At 47.9% G+C, this 22,716-nt stretch overlaps 1 protein-coding gene across 1 annotated transcript in view; it reads right to left on the bottom strand.

Moving 5' to 3' along the window:
- Nucleotides 1–22,499, bottom strand: part of IKBKB (inhibitor of nuclear factor kappa B kinase subunit beta) — a 36,145-nt gene extending 13,646 nt beyond the window's left edge. The window contains exons 1-8 of the mRNA XM_054997779.1: nt 22,279–22,499; nt 18,134–18,228; nt 16,495–16,612; nt 11,403–11,472; nt 10,403–10,491; nt 9,660–9,749; nt 8,714–8,838; nt 514–621 (exon numbers count right to left, since the gene is read on the bottom strand). Of these exons, the coding sequence (XP_054853754.1) occupies nt 514–621; nt 8,714–8,838; nt 9,660–9,749; nt 10,403–10,491; nt 11,403–11,472; nt 16,495–16,612; nt 18,134–18,228; nt 22,279–22,407 (824 nt within the window). The 5' untranslated portion in view covers nt 22,408–22,499. The remainder of the gene's footprint in view (nt 1–513; nt 622–8,713; nt 8,839–9,659; nt 9,750–10,402; nt 10,492–11,402; nt 11,473–16,494; nt 16,613–18,133; nt 18,229–22,278) is intronic.
- Nucleotides 22,500–22,716: the final 217 nt, after the last annotated feature.

The raw sequence follows: 22,716 nt of genomic DNA, 5'->3' as shown, positions 1-22,716 counted from the left end.
TCTGCTGTCTTCTCCTATGTGAAAACTGCTTCGTGCAAAGACCTTTCTCTTTCCCAATAATATGTAATGATGGTTTAACAACTACAATAATGGTGATGATGATGACACAATGATGAGAGCACCAGGTTTGATTGTGAGAAACCCAAATCCCCACTTGATTTTGGAGAGTGACAGGTGGCCACAGGCAAAACACACTATCCTGATTTTCCTCAAAGGGTTATTGTGAGAATAAAGTGACAAGGTAGATTAACAGCTAAACCTTCATTCACCTTGCAAGAAGGATAGGATTAATTCCAATTCACAATGCAAATAAGACTTCAAAAATAATTTTCCCTAACCTAGATTTAACAGCCATAAAGTAAACAAAGGAAAAAAATACTGAACAGTGCTATTTGCGTAAACGATTACCATTTCATAATTGAGGTGGGGGTGCAGAACTAGAGATGCTGAAAGCCCAGGCCTGCCTAAAGAAGCAGAGAGTAGCTTTTTTTCACTGTACAGATATTTCCTTACCTGTTCAGATTATTGGGCTGCGGCAATCTGCTAGAAAACTTCACTTCTCCAGATAAGTCTTCATAGACAACAATATCAAGTTCACTTTTCTGCCTCACTTTTGCATGCCTAAAGAGAATCAAGTAAGTTTAAGAACCTCTTCTCCAGGGAAAGTCTCTTCATATGCAAAAACATTATAAGAACGGAGCTTAAGTTTTTGTGAACTAAAGAAGGCGAGGCCCCCTCCCCGACTTACCGGGGGGCCCGTTTTGCCGCCGACGGGGCCGGGGAGGCGACTCGCGGCGAGCTCCGGTGGCCGCGGGCTGCGTCGCGCCCACGGCCAGCCCGCGGCCAATCAGTTTAAACCCGGGCGTCCAATCGCGGCGCCCGGGTCCTTCCAGGGGGGGCGTGGCTTGCGCGGCCGGCCAGTTTTCCCTCTGGTCCGGCGGCGGGGTACTTAACCAGCCGCCGCCCGGCCGGGCCCTCATTCCGCGCCGGCCCCCTCTGGACTTCGGAGCTTCAGAGATCGTCCCGGAGCGACGCGGAAGACCGGAGCAGGGAGGCACGCGGCGGCAGCAGGGGACTCGAAGCCTCGCTTCCCCCCTCTGAGCGCCTGATCGGGCCGGATCCCTTCGGCTCCGGCGAAGACGCTGAAGCCCGGAGCGAGGTGGCACGCGGCCGCGGCAGGGGAAGCTGGGGCTGAGCTTCGTCCCTGCGCAGCGCGAGCGGGCCGACCCTTGAGCTCCGGCGAAGAGAGGACTGGGAGCAGCGTCGGCGGAGGAAGAGGAGAGCGGCTTCCTGGGGGCCTCGGCTCCACGCTTTCAAGGGGGGCGCGGCCGGGAGTTTGGGGGGCCCAGGGAAGCTAGCCCTCGGGGCGGACCACCAAGCTTCGGGACAGGGCGAATGGCTCCAAAGAAGGGGAGCGGGGCAGGGCCCAGCACATCCCGGGTGGGGAGGGCCACGGGGCGAGCGCGACCGCAGGCCAGCCGCCCCCCGGGAGGTAACTCCTCCCGCGGGGAGGCCTCTGGAAGCCCGGCCAGGCCTAAGCGGACCCAAAAAAGAGCCGACGCGCCTCCCAAGGCCAGCACGGGCACTGCAGCGGGCCCGGCCAAGAGGCCCTCCAAGGGCAGGGCCGGGCCCAAGCCGGCACCTCGTGGGGCAAGGGCCCCAGCCAAGAGGGGGGAGAGACCTGGGGCGAAGGGGGCCGGTGGGGGCCCGGGCTCCGAGTCCATGAGCTCCATGCGGAGCATCGCCCGGGCTCTGGAGCTCCTCACTGCACGGGTAGACAGCCTGGGGCCCCCGGGTCAAGGGGCCACCCTGACCCAACCTGCTCCTTCTCCGTCAGAAGGCTCCCAGCCCCGGGGGGGCCGGGCGGGAAAGAGAAAGGTGGTGCCTCGGCAGCGCAAGGAGGCATTTTCTTCTAGCACCGACGGGGCCAGCAGCAGCGAGCGGCGCCGTCCGGCCAAGAAAAGGAGGGCAGCTCGCAAAAAACGCAGCCGCCGCGCGAGGGTGGAGGACTCAGACAGCGATTGGAGCTCAGGTGAGTCCTCCTCGTCGGGGGACGACCCCCTTGGGGATGAGTATTGGGAAGTGGCGGCCAAGGTCCCTGGGCTCCCCGACTGGGCTCGCCGGCGGAGGGCCCGGGGAGGGAAGGGGGAGGGTGCCCCCACCGAGGTTTGGGGATCCGAGGGGGAAGCCCCGGCCCCCTCCTTTCTGGATGATGAGGACCCCCCTGGCATCCACCTCGCGCGCAAAGCCTGCGAGCGTATTTTAAATGGATACTATGTGGATGTGTTCTCCCTGCTAAGGCCGGAGGCGGAGGATGGGAGGTCGAGCCCCGCGGCCAAGCGCGGCAAGCGGCGGGCCCGCGGTGTGTTGGCCGAGCGCTCATTCTCTAACTGGCTTAAGGGCTTCACGGTATACATGGGGGTTGTCCAGGCGGCGTACCCAGACAGGGGGTGGCATTTGTCGAACCACTTGGGAAACGTGCTGCGGGCCCGGGCCCTGGCGGGGGAGGGGCCGGCCATGGACTATGACGAGGCCTTCCGCAAGAGGGCATCCCACAACCCTAGGGCTAGATGGGACTTGATCAGCCAGAAGTTGTGGCTATGGTTGGTGGGCCCCAACATCAAGGGAAAGGGCGACCCCCCCCGCTCCGGGCGCTGGGCGGCACGCCGGGACCGCTCCCGCGGCCTGTGCTGGGAATACAATCAGGGCAGGTGTCACCGCTCGAAGTGCCGTTTCGAGCACAATTGCGATGCATGCGGGGGCCCTCACTCGCGCCCTTCCTGCCCCCGCGGCCAGGCGGGGTCCCAGCCCTTTCGGGGGGGCCGATCCTCCACCAGCACCTCCCGCAAGGATGGAGGATCGGCCCCTAGCACCTCCCAGGGCACGGGCGCGGGAAACTGAGACCCCCCCTCGGCACCTCGGGCTGGCCCCCACCCCGGTTCGGCTGCACGCCCTCGCGCCCCTCCTGGAGCGCTATCCCGACCGCATTGCGGCCGGGTACCTCTGGGAGGGGTTTTCCTCTGGATTTCGCATCCCCTTCACGGGGCCACGCGTGGCTACCACGTCTGGCAACCTCAAGTCCGCCGCCGAGATGCCTGGCGTGGTGGCGGCAAAAATCGCTAAGGAGGTGGCCGCCGGCCGCGTTGCGGGCCCATTCCCTCGCCCGCCTTTCCCTAACCTGAGAGTTTCCCCACTGGGGGTGGTGCCTAAGAAGGCGCCAGGGGAATTTCGCCTGATCCACCACCTGTCGTACCCCAAGGGGTCGTCGGTCAATGACCTCATCCCGCCTGAGCTGTGCTCGGTCAAGTACTCCTCATTTGATCACGCGGTCCGCTTAATACAGGGCTGCGGGGCGGGGGCCCTTATGGCCAAATGCGACGTGCAGTCAGCCTTCCGCCTGCTGCCGGTGCACCCCCTCGATCACTCGCTGCTGGGTTTTAAGTTCCAGGGGTCGTGGTACTATGACAAGGCCATGCCCATGGGGTGTTCTATCGCCTGTGCTGCTTTCGAGACCTTCAGTACATTCCTGGAATGGGCGGCTAAGGGTCGCATGGGTTCCCCCCTGGTCTGTCATTACCTCGATGATTTTTTGATAATTGCCCCCCCTGGATCCCCAGCCTGTGCTAGTCACCTTAAGGTCTTCCAGGAGTTGGCAGCTGAATTGGGGATCCCCCTTGCACAGGATAAGACCGAGGGCCCCACGACGCGCCTGACGTATTTGGGCATCGAGCTCGACTCGGTGGCCGGGGTGTCCCGTCTCCCGGGAGATAAGTTGGTTCGCCTTACGGGGCTGATCTCGGGCTTACTGCGCCAGAAGAAGTGCACACTGAGGGAGGTCCAGTCGGTACTTGGGCACCTGAACTTCGCCTGCAGGGTCGTCTCCCCCGGCAGGGCTTTCTGCGCCCGCCTTGCCAGGGCATGCAGGGGGGTCAGGGCCCCTCATCATTTCATCAGGCTCACCAAGGGCATAAAAGCCGACCTCTGTGTGTGGCTCAGTTTTTTGCGGGGCTTCAACGGGGTCTCCATATGGCAAGCCCCCCTGGACCTGGGTTCCGATTTGCAGGTGCATTCGGATGCGTCGGGGAGCCTCGGCTTTGGGGTTTACTTCAGGGGTCGCTGGTGCGCCCAGCGGTGGCCCCCCAGTTGGGCCGGGTCGGGAATCCTCAGAGACCTGACCTTTCTGGAACTCTTCCCCATCCTGGTGGCGGTCACCATCTGGGGCGGCTCCCTGCGGAACTGCCGGGTCACTTTCTGGTGTGACAACCAGGCCTCCGTCAGGGTCATCAACAGCCAATCCTCTCGCTCTGAGCGGGTCATGCGGCTCATCCGCCGGTTTGTCTTGTGTTGTCTTAACACTAACATCACGTTTTCAGCACGCCACATAGCAGGTGTCGATAACGGCCTGGCGGATGCCTTGTCTCGCTTCCAGATGGAGAGGTTCTTCAGGTTGGCCCCGGAGGCGAGGCGCACTCCCGACCCGTTCCCGGAGGAGCTCTGGACGATTGGCACAGCACCATAATGCAGGGAGTATTGAGCTCGGTGGCCCCGTCCACTCTTCGGGCCTATTCTGCCGCAGCTTCCAGGTTCCTGAATTTCTCTAAGGGGGGCGAGGCTGGGGGGGCTTGGCCCCCTTCACAGGCCGCTGTCCTCCGCTATTTGGCCCACCTTCGTGGCCTGGGGCGTGCCCCCCGCACCATGCGCAGGGATCTCGCGGCCATCTCCTTCTTTAGTAAGGCGGCGGGGTTCCCCGACCCTTGCGCTTGCTTCCTCGCCCGGCGGGCAGTGGAGGGCTGGGCCCGCACGGCCCCGCCACGGCGGGACCACAGGCGGCCCATTACACTGGACATACTGGGGCAGGTGCTACGGGCGGTCCCCTCCCTCTGCAGGTCCCCTTACGAGGCCCAGCTCTTCCGCACAGCCTACATTCTGGCCTTTTACGGGGCATTCAGGGTCAGCGAGCTAGTGGCCCGTTCAAAGGGTGACCTGTCCGGACGCGCGGTAGCCTTTAGAGACGTGTCCTGGTCCCCCCGGCGGGTGTCCATCAGGCTCCGCCGCTCAAAGACGGTACAGCAGGGCAAGGGCCACGTCATCCACCTTCGGGCGGCACGGCGGCATTCCCTGTGCCCGGTGCGGGCGGTTGACAGGTTCCTCTCGCTCCGGCCCTCCCTCGCTGGCCCATTCCTGATGCATGGGGATGGGTCCCCCCTCACCCGGTTCCAGTTCTCTGCGATCCTTCGGGCCGGCCTCCGGGTGTGTGGGCTGGCGGCCCGGGACTTCGGGACCCATTCCTTCCGCATCGGGGCGGCTACCGTGGCTGCCGATCTCGGCCTCCCCGCGGCTGCCATCCAGGCCATCGGTCGCTGGCGGTCAGGGGCGTTCAGGACCTACATTCGCCCCGCTGCGGGACTATCTCACTAAAAAAGGGTTGTTCTGTGTTCCAGTTCCAGGTGCCAGGAAGTCGGTGTGGCTATGCGGCCACAGTATCGTCCACTGGGCAGAAAAGTACGCCGAATCATCTGGCTGGGGCCCCCACCTGGGCCTGGAGGATCATCTTCAACTGCGTTGGCTGGGAGTCCGCGGCATGCGATGGGCAGCCTTGGTTCCAACTCTTCTACATCATGTGCGCCAGTGGGGTCCGCCGGATGCTATCCTCATACAGCTGGGCGAGAATGATCTGGGCGAGAGAGAGGGCCCTGAACTGCGGCGGGCCATGTGCGCTGACTTAGACTACTTGCGGGGGAGCTTTCCGGGCACCGTCTTCCTCTGGTCAGACCTGCTACAGAGACTGGTGTGGCGGGGGGCTCGGTGCCCCAGGAAGTTGGACGGAGTGCGGCAGAGGTTGGCCCGGGCCATGGGCAATTTCATCGAGGCGTCCGGGGGATATCTGATTCCTCACTGGGACATTTCGCATACAGTGACCCCCCTCTTCCGGCCAGACGGCGTGCACTTGTCAACCTGGGGGATGGATATATGGCTGCAGGACGTGCGGGATGGCCTCCTGGAATGGGTACAGCGGTAGGAGTGTTGGCGGGAGCCCGGCGGGCTCTTGTGGCGGTGGAGCATCGGATCAGATCCCATTTGTTGGGGAGACTGGGCCTGCGTGCACAGCCTCCCCATTTAGGGGACTCCCCTATGGAGTCTTGGGGGTGAGCGGTGAGGGGCACGCCCAGCTCGGGGGCTGCCAGGTTGCTCCACCCCCAGGTGGCATGGGGAATCACCAAGGGGTGTACACCGGGTGATCTCCCATTTTCATGCCGCTCCTGGTTCCCTCCCTCGGCCCGGGGCCTGAGGGGGATGTGGTTCATCGGCTGACAGGCGGGTCACCCGATGCAGTGGATCTGATCCTCATGCTGCGCCAATACTCCTCATTTGCTGTTTTTTGTTATACTGTTGAATAAAGTTGTGGCCTTGTTTTCTCCAGCCCGGTATCTGTCCGTTTCTGTTCTCGACGCGCACTCCCTCCCCGGTCTCACCCCTAGGCGGCAAGGCGAGGCCCCCTCCCCGACTTACCGGGGGGCCCGTTTTGCCGCCGACGGGGCCGGGGAGGCGACTCGCGGCGAGCTCCGGTGGCCGCGGGCTGCGTCGCGCCCACGGCCAGCCCGCGGCCAATCAGTTTAAACCCGGGCGTCCAATCGCGGCGCCCGGGTCCTTCCAGGGGGGGCGTGGCTTGCGCGGCCGGCCAGTTTTCCCTCTGGTCCGGCGGCGGGGTACTTAACCAGCCGCCGCCCGGCCGGGCCCTCATTCCGCGCCGGCCCCCTCTGGACTTCGGAGCTTCACCCACCCACCTCGCCCTGTGTATTTTGGCTTTGTCACAACTTTGGCGGTGGAGCATCGGATCAGATCCCATTTGTTGGGGAGACTGGGCCTGCGTGCACAGCCTCCCCATTTAGGGGACTCCCCTATGGAGTCTTGGGGGTGAGCGGTGAGGGGCACGCCCAGCTCGGGGGCTGCCAGGTTGCGCCACCCCCAGGTGGCATGGGGAATCACCAAGGGGTGTACACCGGGTGATCTCCCATTTTCATGCCGCTCCTGGTTCCCTCCCTCGGCCCGGGGCCTGAGGGGGATGTGGTTCATCGGCTGACAGGCGGGTCACCCGATGCAGTGGATCTGATCCTCATGCTGCGCCAATACTCCTCATTTGCTGTTTTTTGTTATACTGTTGAATAAAGTTGTGGCCTTGTTTTCTCCAGCCCGGTATCTGTCCGTTTCTGTTCTCGACGCGCACTCCCTCCCCGGTCTCACCCCTAGGCGGCAATGCTTTACCAAACATCAGAGGTTTCAGTAGGCAGATATATACACATGGATACAAGATAAACAGTGGGGACAAAAAGCCATGAAATACGATAAGTACAGTAGGTCTGTGGCATCACTATGCAGTGCTCAAAATGTACCTCAGATAAAAACAGAATGACTCATTCTCAAGAGTTGTAATTGCTGATAAAACATTTTAAAGCTTTTGTTTGTATCTTGGACTCCACTTAGAACTGTCACAGACCTCTTGCTTTTCACGGATTCTGGATTCCAATGGTTACAGGTTTTTCTTTCTGTACCCATCTGTATATTTCTGCCAGCTAAGAGCACTTCAAGTATCTGATGAATCCAGTGCTAATTTACAAAAATATGAGCCATAACAAATCTATTCATTTTCAGGTGCCACAAGGCACTGTTAAATTTTTGTTTTAACAGTTTCTCCTTCACTATCAGCTTGTTTCCACAATCCATAGTGAATTTTCATTCTTAAACTAAAAGAAAAACACATTGTAATTTGCACTGCACCCAACTGATGACTAGTCATGTCTTTCCTCCTGCAATCAAACAAAGCTATAAAGGACACCCCAAGCACCAGAATGTTACCAAACCTCTAGATCACTCTTTTTGCTCTTATAAACATCCTCAACATTTCTTCCTCCTCGGAAGACAAGTGCATCAGGCATTAGAATCTTATTTGTGACCTATCCTATATCTCTACTTTCTGAGCCAGCAGTCTGTCAAAATACAGGAAGTAAAGGTATCAAGGTGCTACCTCGTGTACTTAAGTTCACAGCAAACTGTCTCCCAGGATTGAGGCCTAGGTCCCACTTAGATGGTAAATCTGGGTCTGGGCTGTACCACTGAAGAAGGATGCTCCTGTGATTGACTGCTTCTCCATACAAAAAACACGACTAAATGTCTAGCACAGCCTTCTCTGAAAAGTAAATTTTCTGTGTCCATTTTTTTCTACGGAGGAGCATCCTATTATTTGAGCTACATCTGCAGTCTGAACTGGTACAGCCCAAGCACAGGTTTGCCACCAACTAGGTTAGCAAAGATAGCAAACACCCACTCAAAACAATAGATGGTTTATTGTAAAATATGCATCCTGTACAAAAAAAAAGCAGTGATACAAGAAACCATGATATCAGATTTCAAGTACAACAATCAAGGAGAAAACTACTGTAGCAACAACAAACATAACCCTTCACCTCATACTAAATAGCATCCCAAAATGAATTATCTTCCTCAAAAATCCTGTCAGCTCAATTTTTCTTAATCCTTCTTAAGAATGAAGGGAAACCAGTGGCTAAATTACTGAGGAAATTCATTTATTATAATCAACCTTGAGCCTACTAGCTCCATCTCTCCTCTCCGTCACCCCAAGCAACTATTTACCACCTTTTTTTCTGCCCTCAGGTTACCGGAGAAATCATTTAAAGCTCCTCCTTGAATTACTCACCATTGCACTGGTTGCCAGTTGGGCAGAAAAGGCCGGAAGCCTGTTATGCACTCAAATGCCAGTGTGCCAAAGCTCCAATAATCAACCGTCACTGTGTACTTCAGCTGCTCCAACAATTCTGGTGCCTATAATATTGAGAACCAGAAAAGGGCAAAGTGAAGTTCCCCGTTTCCCTGAAAGGCTCACTGGAAGCTACGTAGAACTCCTTAGAGGTCTCCCCTCATCCCCTTTTAAACCAGAACAATGGCCGTTTTCACACTACTTACCTGCTCCCGGAACACTGCGAAACATCGTGCAAAACCCCCAGAAGATAGCGTCTTCTCGCGAGAGTTTTGCGCGATGTCGCACAAAACTCTTGCAAGAAGACGCTATCTTCCGCGTTTTTTGCGTGATGTTTCGCAACATTCCGGGAGCAGGTAAGTGGTGTGAAAACGGCCAATGTGTCAATTGAAAGCTTTTTTTTATATGGACAGATTTGGGACTGACAAACTGCTTCTTTGCACAATATGTAATTAATAGAATTCATTGCCACAAGACTTAGTGATGGATACTAGCTTAGATGATGTTTTAAACATGATTAGACAGGTTCGTGGAAGATAGCTAAACGGAACCTCTTAGTATCGAGGCAGTATACCTCAATACCAGATACCAAGTGGCAAACAGTAAGGGAAAAGGAAAGCCCATGTATTCATGCTTTGTTTATGACCCTACCAAAAGCATCTGGCTAGCCACTCTTGGCAATAAAACACTCTGCTAGAGGGGCCTTGTTCTGATCCAGAAAAGTAATGTTCATACCATATAGCTGAAATGCTTACTTGTTAGCTGCTATCAGCTCAGCACCCACTTTGTTCGTTGCAAACCCATCACTCTACTTTAGCTGAATCTCTTGCTTGCTTGTGCACACATGTATGCACGCACACACAAACATAGCAGACATTGTTCTTACCAGATACTGCAGCGTCCCAACAAAAGAAGTGCAAAGACTGCCTTGATCCAGCTCTTTGGCATATCCCAAATCAATTATCTTGTGTATTAGCTGACAGAAAACACAGAGACAAAAATTAGGTATGCACATTAAGAAGGTTTGGAAGGAAAAAATAATATGGACGCTTCTATACAGAGACTGTTCTCTGTGCCAATGCAGTCTTCTCCGCAGTTTCCTTGTGTAAGTCAACTGAGATCAGCATTTCCTCACTCTCCACTGGACGACTTTTTTTTAAAAAAAGAACAGGAATTTCTAGCTAACTATAGCATTACAATAGTACAACAAAGCATTGCCACAGCGCACTAGTCCTTAGCTTTACTTTTTTAAAGAAAGTCTCTAGCATTTTTACTTTAGTTATAAGAGGAAACATGCATCCTGCACCTTTCCTCTTATAACTCTTTTAGACTAAATATGGTGAATTAGTCACGGCACAGAAAAATGTGATGGAGATCATGCATTAGTTTGACCTGCTCCAATGCAAGTTGGGGCTATATGCATGCAATTTACTTTTAATAGACTAACGGAAATCTGTGATCTGTCATATTTGTTTTTGCTCACAGTCTGAGGCAGGCTTGAACAAAACCCACCCACTGAGTCTTTCCAAATTATATTTTGATCTGAGGGGGTGCAATTCTGCCCAACATCCTGTACTTCTTTGTAACAATTCCAGATGACCCTGTGGGGATTCTTAGCGTACCACTCACCCTCCCATTTCCTTGTTGCAGAACAATGTTCTCTGGTTTCAAGTCTCTGTGGATGATCCTGTTCTCGTGAAGGTATCTGAGTGCAGAGGCTGACACACACACACACACACACACACATGATCATAACCTATCAGCATAAATTCAGTTAATGCAATCTATTGACAGTGCATGACACAAAAGGCAGTGGAGAACAGTCAAGCAGCTATACAAGGCTCAGAACACCAGAAGGGAGAAAAGAAATGAGACACGCCTCTCACAGTATGTATGGTGAACGCTGGTATGTCAGATCACTTTGCTTGGCACACGGAGCCCATTCTCAGTCCAAAGAATAAAGGTGAACAGAGGTGCTGCCTGAAGTCCTAGCAGCACCATTGGAGCTCACCTTGCTCCGAATGCATCTGGCCAAATATACCCCTCCATCTTTCCCCTCCCTCTTTTGTCTAAATGCACACCAACATTTTCACAGTTTGTGGTACTCAGGCAAAAAAGTACACCTATCCCTGGCTTAAACAGATCAGTAGAATAGCCCAGTCAGCCTGTAACAAGTGAGAACTCTGGCACCGTATCAACTCATTCGTTTTTCTGGGCATATATTTATTAGCTAGCTACTCTCCAAAGTGGTAGAGTTCATTTTGTTTTTTCTCCATAGGGTCTATTCTGTACTCAGAGGTTGTTCTATCTGAGTCTCCAACTTGTAGTTTTGTCAAAGGACAAGACAGAAATTGGTTTGAATGATCACTTCATTCATGTATTTGCAAGGATGGGGTAATTCCTGAGATGGAAAACCCACCACACTCACTGAAATGAATGGGAGTCATGCACATACAGATCTCAATCATTTCCGTGGTGCTCAGGCAGGAGAAATTCCCACTGGATTATGCCCTTGCGCCAGAGCTGTCTGAATCCCAGCCTTCTGCCTTTAACAACATGCAATAACACTCTGCCTCAGGCTACTGCTTCTCTTCCTCATGATGGAGCTGTCTTGGTCACGGACACTTACCAATGTCTGACAGTAAGATGAGGATAGCTCTTTCCTGTAGGCCACAGCAGTTATCAAGCTGGTTTAAATACTGCAGAATTAAAAGAGAAGATATTTAAAAAATCCCTTGTCTCTGTAGGGTTTTGTATGTTAACAATTAGCACCTGGCACAAAGAGGCTCCTTTGAGAGAATGCTGGCCAGGAAATGTTGGCATTATTTATTTATTTGATCAAATTAATATTCCGCCATCCCTGCGAAACAGGCTCAGAGCAGATCACATCAATAAAAAATACAAAGTTAAGACACAGTAAGATTAAAAATTACAAAAATCTACAGTACAAAGGCACTCATAATCAGATATACATTTTTCACTGCAAAATACTGCTACAGTATTTTGCTACAGTAGACCTTGCATTACACAATAGCAGTGCTGGGAGGGGGAACCTATTCCTAGCCCCACTGCCAACATTCCTTGGGATGGGGTGAAGGTTGTCTTTTAGTTGGTGAAGCGTACATAACACTGAATGTGAAACATCTTTGGCCAGCTGTTTGCTTCAAATTGCTGGTTCTTACCTTTAAAGCCCTCCACAACTTGGGAGCCACACACAAAATACCCCCTCTTTCAGTATGAACCCTAGACTTAGCCAGCAGACTCTGTTAGTTATGTCACCCACCTAACTCAAGTGCTGACATCACCTGCTACATCAGTTTAAGCATCTGGAAATTTTGCAACTCCACAGACAAAACAGTAGCCTTCCCAGATTGATCCTGAGGGATGGCTACCGGTTTGTCCACAGGGCTGTGATATTTTCTCATGCTGTAGTATTGTTTTTATTGTGTTTAATGATGAACTGTCTTTAAGATGCTGTACACTGAACTTATGGAAGATCAAATAATAAACACAGTAAGATATGCAGGGGAATTCTGTCATTGCTCTCTAGAATTCTGACACTTCTTCTTCCTACCAGCAGATTCTTTTTTTTTTTATAAATTTTTATTGGAATTAGAAATATTTTGTCATTTATAACAATCAAATTACTTTAATATTCCAGTTCTAACCCCCTCCCTTTCCCCCCCCCGTTTGTTGACTTCCAACAGTTTTTCAACCCTTTGTCTACTCTTCCCCTACTCATTTCAACTTATTTTGTCAATTAAACATATACTTTCACACTCTTCTAAGCTAGTCTATTGTAACACAGTGCTAAGTCAGTTTCCCTTCACTTATCAACTAACTAATACATTCCTGGCATGTTATTCAATAGTAATAATACTGGTAATATTCTCAATATCCTGTACTCTAACTTATTCATTCTAATGTCTTCAATATGGGACAAACAATTTATCCCTCCCTATACATAACTTGAGTACTCATAAGTGATGAATACATTTATAAGTCAACCAATTTAACTTATACTCTATATGTTACTCTTTACTTCCTCTTATATCTCTTATCTTTATAACATAAAGTCAATCAATTTGACTCATATTCTACACATTTCTAAATATAACTATAAACACAATATACATTCGACATAAGTCAATCAATTTGACCCATGTTCTGCACATTTCTAAATATCGCTATAACCAAAAATACCTTCAGCATAAGTCAATCAATTTAACCTATATTCTATATGCTACTTCTCACATATATATATCACATAATGACTATCACTTAATACTGTATAGAATAATCAAATAGAATAATTGCTTAGTAATTCTTCTTTAACTCTCCTCCCCCCGGTATAGTCACTTCTCTCTTCTTTTGTTTTTCTTCAATAATTTTCAAACTGCCACAGTTCTCCTCCCACCTCCCATTTTTTCACCAAATATTGTTTCAGCTTCTCCCAATCTGTGTTAAACTGTCCTGGATCAAGGTCTCTTAGTTTTCTTGTCAGTTTATCCATCTCCGCCATGTACAGCAATTTGTGAATCCCGTCCTCGATAGTTGGCACTTCTTGTACTTTCCACTTTTGCGCATACAAAAGTCTAGCCGCTGCTGTCATATAAAAAAGCAATGTCCTATGTTGTGCTGGAATATCTTCCATTCCCAAGTTCAGTAGCAGGAGTTCTGGGTTCTTATTAACTTGAAACTGTAAAATCTCACTTATTACTCTTATTATTTCCCCCCAGTACTGCCTGGCTACCTCACAAGTCCACCACATATGGTACAAGGATCCTTCATGCTTTTTACATTTCCAGCATTTATTAGACGTGTTCACATTCCCTAGCGCAATTTTCTTTGGTGTCAGGTACCAACGATAGATCATTTTATAGACATTCTCTTTAATGTTAGTGCATGTCGTAATCTTCAAAGTATTTTTCCACAAGTATTCCCACGCCTCCATTGTTATTTCTTTATTAAAATTTATAGCCCACTTCACCATTTGCACCTTAACTACCTCTTCTTCAGTATACCATTTTAACAACACTTTATAGACCTTTGAAATTTCCTTTCTGTCTTCTTGTAAAATTACTTCCTCCAAGTCCGAGCTCTCCATTCTTATCCCTCCTTTGGCACAATCCGATTTATAAAGGTCTCTGAGCTGTCTATATTGAAACCAGTCATAGTTTGGAGACAACTCTTCTTGCGTCTTTATTCTTAATTTAGAAAATTCTATTCGTGTTATCTCCTTATAAGTTAAACACTGTTGTTCATTATCAACAGTTCTCGGATCTATCACTTCATAAGGAACCACCCAGGAGGGAATTCCTTCTTGTAGGTAATCTCTATACTTTTTCCATATTGTGAAGAGGCTTCTCCGAATGTAATGGTGTAAAAACATAGAGTCCGCTTTTACTTTATCATACCATAAGTATGCATGCCATCCAAATATTTTTTTATATCCCTCTAAGGCCAGCAATTTGCGATTTTTAAGCATCATCCAGTCCTTCAGCCAAACCAAGCAGATTGCCTCATAGTAAAGTCTTAGGTTGGGCAGTTGCATTCCGCCTCTCTCTTTCGCGTCCTGTAACACTTTCATTTTCACTCGAGGCTTTTTGCCTGCCCAAACAAAGTCCGATATCTTTCTCTGCCATTTCTCAAACTGCTTGGAATCCCGAATGACTGGTATTGTCTGTAACAAAAACATCACTCTTGGCAGCACATTCATCTTGACTGCTGCAATTCTTCCCAACCATGACAAATTCAATCTATTCCATTTAATCAAGTCTCGCTCTATTTGAGTCCACAATTTCTCATAATTATTCTTGAATAGGTCTATATTCTTTGCAGTCAGTTCAATTCCCAAGTATTTCACCTTATTTGTTACTTCACAGTCTGTTATTTCCAAAAGTTGCTGTTGTTTTTGTTTAGTCATATTTTTGCACAGTATCTTTGACTTCTTTTTGTTTACAAAAAAACCTGCCAACCTACCAGCAGATTCTTTATGTGTGTAAAGCTCTCTTGAATGACAATATCAAATTTCTAACAAACTAAATGGATCTGTCATTGGTCTCTTCTGCACGGTCAAATTGTGGTGGCTCAGATTCCATTCTGCTTTTCATGATCTCCAGAGTTCCACATGTGTAAGGGAGGCATGAGATGCAGAATAAAATTTTCTCTGGCTTTTCCCTGAATTTTTTCCCTGTGGACATATCACAACTTTTTTTTGAAGCCACTATTGAGTTGCTGCTGTGCGTCTTATGTATGTGCAGAACTCTTACTCCCACCTGCCAGTCAACTTCAATTCTCTGAACTCCTTTTCTACCATTTTTAATTTTAAAAAGGATAGTAATGCTGAAACATTATGGCATTAATATTCCTTCTATCATGGGTTTACTTTTTAGTACTGTCTAAGCAGATCACAGTCACAGGTAGCCTGCTAATAACTTCCAAGTGGTGGAGGAAATCACGCCCCCCCCTCCTTTTAAATTTTTTTTTTTTACTTTAAGTGTCGCAATGCTGAAGCTTTTTTTTAAAGGGTTGCAATGCTGGCATGTTCTGACAACCCATGAGATAAAAATACATTTGATTGTGGGCTGTGCAGACTCCAGATTTGTGACCCTTTGGTTGAAGATTTCATTCATTCATTCATTCATTCATTCATTCATTCATTCATTCATTCATTCATTCATTCATTCATTCATTCATTTTATTACTTTTACAGTTCAAAGGATTTTCCAGGTTCCATTTTGTGAGGGCTAACAAATGATGGATGCTGCAGCAGTGGAGGGCTGCTTGATAGATCCGCCCCCAGCCATGATCACATTACTGGGTGTGTTAAATAATAGAGCTTCATCGCTGAGTGCCCAAATCCTGTCCAATCAGCCAACAGTAGAACTTGGAAGGGGATGAGAATGCTGGGCACCTGTTGTCGCAATATTGCAACGTTATAACACATGTGCAAAAGTTTTTTAAAAAATAGTGACGTGGATCACAAAACCCAGAAAATCCAACACTACACCGATGCTTCCTCAAATGTCTGGAATGAAAAACAAGACAACAAATCAAACCCTCGCTGCACAATGCAGAAGGCAGGAAGGTCAAGCTGAATCAGCATCGATGGGAGCGACTATTTATAAATGCTGGATTTAACCTCGTGGTGGAGACGGCCATTGTTTCAAGAGAATGAAGGTTCTTCCCTTCATGCCAGGGATTCAGGCATATCCCTCAGTACACCAGTGGTTCTCAGCCAATGGCACATGGGATGCAGAATCAGTCTAGGTGTTATGCAGGGTTTTCATAACAATGACTAATAATTAACTCGCCCCATGCCCACCTGCAAGTGTGATGTGCTTCTCTGGCCAACCATACCTGCCACAGAATATCCATCAATATGCCAGCAATAACCTTGAACACTTGCTGTAAATCTATTTGTTCCCCCTGTCCACCAACAAACATCTTTGATGTGCTTCCTCCTGCTAACTCTACCTTATAGATATAATAACAGAATGCTTATGAACATAAAAATGTCCTTCTTGGAGAAACTGGGCTTTTTGTTTTTAATAGTACTCAGGTTCTTTGACAGAATAATTGTTGGGTCGTCAGATGCAAAAAAGACTGAGAATTACTGTACTACACCAAGGAAAACATAACAGTCTGAATAACTCCAACTAGTTCCCCCCTAGTCTCACTGCTTGTCTCTAATGTATGGTACACTTCAAAATACTCACCCTTCTGAGATCTCCTCCCTGGCAGTATTCCATAGCCAACAAGGGCAAATCATTAGGTGCAAGATTCTGCATCCCTTCTGGGACATCACGGGCAGCTACCACATTGGGGTGATTTAGTCTATAGGAAAGAATAGATACATAATATCTCAGGATCCATTACTTCGCCTTGTCAGTGGTTTTCAAAGTCTGCCCACCCACAGAATACTTTCTGCATTAACCTGTCTCCTGTGCTATCCCTGAACATCTGCTGTGGATTATGGTGTACATTCTACAGCATACAACTTAATTAACCCTGTTGGGTTATCACTGCATTCTTCATAAACCTTGAGCGTGCCTTCAAAAACTCCTGACACTCCCGTGAAGTGGTACATTACAAACAAAGATTGATAGTAGAAAAACTCTGCCACTGGTTCTCCAGAACATACCTTGAAAACAACAGTATTATACCAGGGCATTTATTAAATCTGAGAGTAAATGAACCCTCAGCATGGGCCTGCTCCTTTTCTTCTCCTCTTTAGAAGAAGTCTCGGTCTGAAAACATTCAAGTATCATAATGCCAAAAATATGAATACTACATTAAAATATTACAATATAAAGAAAATAAGGAGGGTACACTTAACTTCCTGTTAGGGTTGCCACTGTGTTTAATCCTGCCTATTGAATACAGGGAGATTAAACCCACGCTGCCTCCCCTCTTTGGTATCTCATTATAAATGTTAAATGATACTGCATTTAGATATGTAGTATCTTTGTAGATAGTTCCAGTGCATGATGTCATTCACAAACTGCTCAGCTCTAACTGGCTCAGGGCTTGAAAGCAGGGAGGAATGCTCGTTACCAGGGTGGGATGCTTTTAGTTTAATAAGAAGTGGGTCCAATAGCTCCCTGTCCCTCTCTTAGTTAACTTTATTTGACGATCGCATAGGCGACAGAAGAGCTGCTCCAGGCCTTGGAGAATGTTGAGGACCATGTGCTCAGTGCTAATTTACACTAGATGACACAGGCTGAACAAAGAGCTTTTGGAATGAGAAACTCATGAGGCCCTACTGATTTCTCCTGCTTTAGCCAAAAAAGAGAGAGCAAAGCCACATGCCAAATCCTTTAATATTTCTGCCTACTTCTCCATAAAACAAACTACTTTAAAATTAAGAATTCTGCCTAAGGTTATTAATTCTGCATCCAAGTTTTATGAAACAGCTTATCAGATTGTTTGGTGACATGCTATATTGAAAAATGGCTTTATGCCCAGATTAGCTTAGGGAACACAAGCCCTGAATCCTTGGCCTCAAAGTAATTCTTTCTGGTAGGTTGTACTGATTTTGATGGCATTCAGATGACTAACTTGGTGATGGTAGTCACAGAGAAATAGTTCCTGCCAGCAACTTAAGGTACCGTGTACTTTGACTGTTTTAAGAGCAATACAAAGGAGGTACAAGGACAATACAGTCCAATAAAATCTCTGTTTATTGAATGCTGTTTTCTGTATAAACGTTTAAATCCTGTGATTCCTCTAAAGCCCACAAGATGGGGCAGGATAAATAAATAAATCTTCAATTGAAAAGTGATTATTTATCCTGATGCCATTTCATATGGAACACAACAGATGCCACAGGTTTTCAAGTGCAGGCATGCTGCTCACCGTTTCATGATCTGAATTTCCAGACACCATCTTTCTCTGTTGCGGGGGCTGAGCTCCTGGCGACACTGTTTAATGGCAATTTGCTCCCCAGTCTCCTGTTTTTTTCAAAAAAAAAATTCAAGCAGCATAAATACAGCACACTGACCTTCACTTTCTCAGCAAGCCTGACAAGAATATCAGCTTTGATTTAGATGTTACAAATCCCTGCATACTATGCAGTACTGTTATGAATTCAAGAGAAACCCATGTACCAATTATTTCATATAACAGTTTCAGGTGGGTAGATGTGTTGGTCTGTAGTAGAAGAGAAAGATTCAGGTCCAGTAGAATCTTAAAGACCAATTAGATTTCTGATATGTATCTGATGAAATGAGCCTTGACTCTCAAAAACTCATACCCTGGAAATCTAGTTGGTCTTTAAGATGCTACTGGACCTGAATCTTGCAATTCATGTAATAGTTTCAGGTGGGAACTCGTGTTGGTTTGCAGAGAAGAGCAAGATTCGAGGCCAGTAGAACGTTAAAAACTATCAAGATTTCCAGGGTATAAACTTTCAAGAGTTATAAAGGCAGCCTGACTCTTGAAAGCTCGTATCCTGGAAATCCTGTTGGTCTTTAAAGTGACACTGGACTAGAATCTTGCTCTGTCATGTAACAATTATACATATGAGCTTTTCACTGTGCACATACACAAGTGGCTAAGCAATCCTAACTAGCATATATACACTGCTCTAAATGTCCATATTTGCAGGGAACAGTTATGCTCATAGGTGCCATCAAGTTACAACTGACTTATGTGGCAACCTCTGCAAGGGACTTTCAAGGCAAATGAGGAGCAAAGGTGATGTGCCAGTGCTTTCCTTTGCAGGATTTTCCAGGAACTGTTAAGATTCTTCCATTATCTTGTCCTTGAAAAATTACTGCCCCTATTTTGCCCTTCAGAGAGATGAGAGATGATGGGGTGTTTTTTCTATTTGTTACAATATACATACACAGAAAAGTTTCCATTCCCTACTGGATGCATATAATGCACTCATGTAAACAGAAAATACCAGCGCAGTAATGCTGTCTCTCCAGATACCACACCACTGAAAGTGTTTTAAATTGCAGCTTCTGTAAGTATTGTCAAATAAATCCCAAGGGAGAGTAAACATTCTGAAGTTAAAAGTGAAGACGGGAATGGTTTCAACTCACAAGATTATTTTTGTTACGAGAAGAGAGGCATTCTATCTAGCATACCCTCACACTCTTTTCCAAGTTTTTGTTCTCATCTGTGAAAATGCTTTAGGGTACATTATAGGAAGATACCATAGAAAACCCAGTGTGACTGATCAGCACATACAACCATAAAACTACTCACAAGTTTTCTGAAAGAAATCCTGAAAGTACTTTGCATGGAGAAATTTTGTAGTACATAACATATATCATTAAAAAAAACTGAGACAACAGCTTACAGCAACAACTAGAAGCCACCAGCTGAGGGCTAGGGCTGGGGTGGGGGAGGGTAGCAATGAGTGGCTGGTTTTGTTTCAAATGGCTCCTTTTTCTGGATCTCCTCTCCACCTCCACAAGAGCAGCCTGTCACACAGACACCAAACAAATGTAGAATTTCCCACTCCCTTTGGTAATGTCAAGTTGGGACAATAAGCACTTTACATAAATAACAATTTCTCTCCATGCCAATAAAAACTTCATTTGTTAGATTACAATATCTCAGGCTGCCTGTTCAAGGAAACACGATGAAGTACTGAGGTACTTAAAAAACTACTATATTTAGTGTGGCTATGGCAAACTTTTTTCTGGGTCAAAGCCCAGATGCATATCACTGAGAAAATGGACTCTGGCCTACGAAAGCTTATAAAAAACATTTCTTAAGTAGTTTTATACTGCTTAATACATTGTGATTCAGGAGGTCTTCAGTTCAAATGCCACTTTTCCTACAAGTTTTTCCCACACAATGTGGAAACATCCTCAAAGTTGAGATAATAATAGTGGCCTATTTGGAAAGGCTGTTGTAAAGATATAAGTATCTGAAATGCTTTGAACATTTGAGAGTATGATATCAATTCTAAGTATTATTATTACCAGAGCTTTTTTTGTGATTACCACTAGTAACCACTTAGTATTCATTGCTACTAAATACAGGCACCTTTTTTCAGGGCTCTCCCAAGTCCTGAAGGGGGAATTGGTGGAAATTGACACAACCTTATATATGAGTACTTGTCATTTTTAAAAACAAAAAAGGACTGATTACTGTGTATCTGTGATCCCCAAACTTTTAAAGCCTGTAAACACCTTTTGAATTCTGACATAGGGTGGTGGGGACAACCTAGGGTTGCCAAGCAACTGGCAGGGGAGGCAGTACTTACTGGGCACATGCGCACACTACTGGCAGGCACATGATGATGTCATTTTTGAAAGTGACGTTATTGTGCTGGCTATGGGATTGCTCCTGTGCTTTGAGCAGGGCTGATCCTTTAAGCATTCGTCTGTTTGGGGCTGAAATCAGCCCTGCACGAAGCACAGGAGCGCTCCAGAAGCCGGCACCATAATGTCACTTCCAGAAGTTACATTATTGTACTCCTGCTGGGAGCGCACTGCCATTTGCCCAGGTTGCCTGCTGGTGGCTTACCATTGGTGGGCACCTGGCAAGCCTAGCACAACCATAAAATGGCAGCGCCAGGTGGAGCCAACCACAAAATGTCAGAGATTGAGGTTATGCATAACTCTAATAGTAACTCTTCAACATATCAAGCAGAAGCTCTGTTTAGGAGGATGTCTTTTAAAATGAAAGCACACAGTAATGCAGTGAAGATTCTTTTGCTCTGGTGGCAACAAGAGAGCTTCAGTGCACTGCGCTATGGGTCTGATCCTGATCAGGCTTTTGTGATATTTTAAAATGACTTTAACATGCTGTCATCATCTTGTGGCGGCCACAAGGATGCTGTCATGTCTAGTTTGCCTCTGAGAAACAGTCTTTTGACTAGAAAGTCATTGGACGGTAATAAATGAATAGTTTTAGGTTTCAGGTTTCCTTTTCATTTCTACAAAGCCTTACATCAGAATAAGCCTATATCACTTGATACAGTGCCATAAGGCACAACATTGGTTTTGCTGCCACACTGCAAACAAGTCTACACCTGTGAAAAGCACACACATCTGATGAAGTAAGGCATAGCCCAGAAAAGCTTAGGCTTTAATAAACTTGTGCCAGTCTTTCAGAGGCCACTACTTGTTTTTGCTACAATAGTGAACTTCCTAATGGAAGCTTTAACCTCTGAAAGAAAAGGTGGCCTCTTAGGACTCTGTATTGCTGCTAATGAGCTTATATTTTTGTATATTATCTCTGTTTCCCCAGTTTTTCTTTCATAATATCAAGAGGTAATATAAAGTCTAGAAGTAAATAACTCCATGATTAGCAGCTGCTCAAGCAAGCCCTGTTCATTTTAGAGTGAATACATGTATATCTTGTGTATACATGCTTACACCTTTAAAAGCCAACATAGGACTAAAGCTCCAAACTAGGAAACTCTTTGAGATTTGGGGGGGGGGGGCAGGGACCTCAGTAGGGTATAATGCATTAAGTCCACCCTCCAAAGTAGCCATTTTCTCCAGGGGAACTGATCTCAGATCAATTAAATCTCCAGCCATCACCACCTGCAAGTTGGCAACACTATTTCATTTTACAAAAGAAACCAGGGGCCAGCAACTCCTGGATAAGCGTGGGTCTTATATCACACGTCCAGATGTGCATACATAGAAAGCGAGAATTACCCATTATGTACAGAATAATCAAGTGTACACTGTCATGGATGGTACATGCGTTCACTGTGACTTATGAACAGGCCTTCTTTAATTATATGGAGAAGGGCTCGCTGAGTGTGTTCATAGGCACTTTTGTTGCTATTTTTATTCATTACTGGGATTTTAAAGGCTCGCGACGCCTCCCTCAAACCGAGGCGCGTTTACACACACACACAAACGCAACTCTCCTACCACCTTGCTTCCGGGGAGAGAACGAGCAAGCGCGCTCCCGCCCAATTGCCCCCTCAGGGTAACGCGCACGCTTCCTTCCCGCCAATTTGGTTTTTTTCCAGTCAAGGGCGCTAAGTTTGGCCGGCCTTTGGGCACCCCCGTCGCACCCACCTTGTGGTGCCAGCGGATGACATTGCCGAAGCCTCCAGTTCCGAGACGCTCCCGCATCTCCCACGGGCCGCAGCAGCCCATCGACTGGAGGGCCGTGGGAGGCGGCGGGGGAGGAGGCTGAGGCGCCATGGCGAGGGGGCCGCGGAGGAGCCCCCCACCCCCTGAAAAACGAGGCCCGCTAGCAGCGCTGACAGCAGCAGGCCCGGCCACTTCCGTGTAGAGGGAGGGAAGGGAAGGAAAGGGCGGCGGGCCTGGGCAGGGCGGCTTTTAAAGGAGCAGCATCCAAAAGTGAAACGGGGGCGAAGGAAGCCCGCCAGCCTGCCGGCCTCTTGGCCCCGAACCGTATTTTTGCAGCTTGTGATCAGTCCTATCTTGTAATCTGCGCTTCCAGAAATCGCTCAGACAGCCTTCTGATCTCTCTCTCTCTCTAATATGGTG

This window comes from Eublepharis macularius, chromosome 14, assembly GCF_028583425.1.
Source record: "Eublepharis macularius isolate TG4126 chromosome 14, MPM_Emac_v1.0, whole genome shotgun sequence".
Taxonomy (NCBI): Eukaryota; Metazoa; Chordata; class Lepidosauria; order Squamata; family Eublepharidae; genus Eublepharis; species Eublepharis macularius.
Note: the sequence above shows the minus strand (reverse complement) of the source record. Positions and strands in the feature narration are given on the sequence as shown.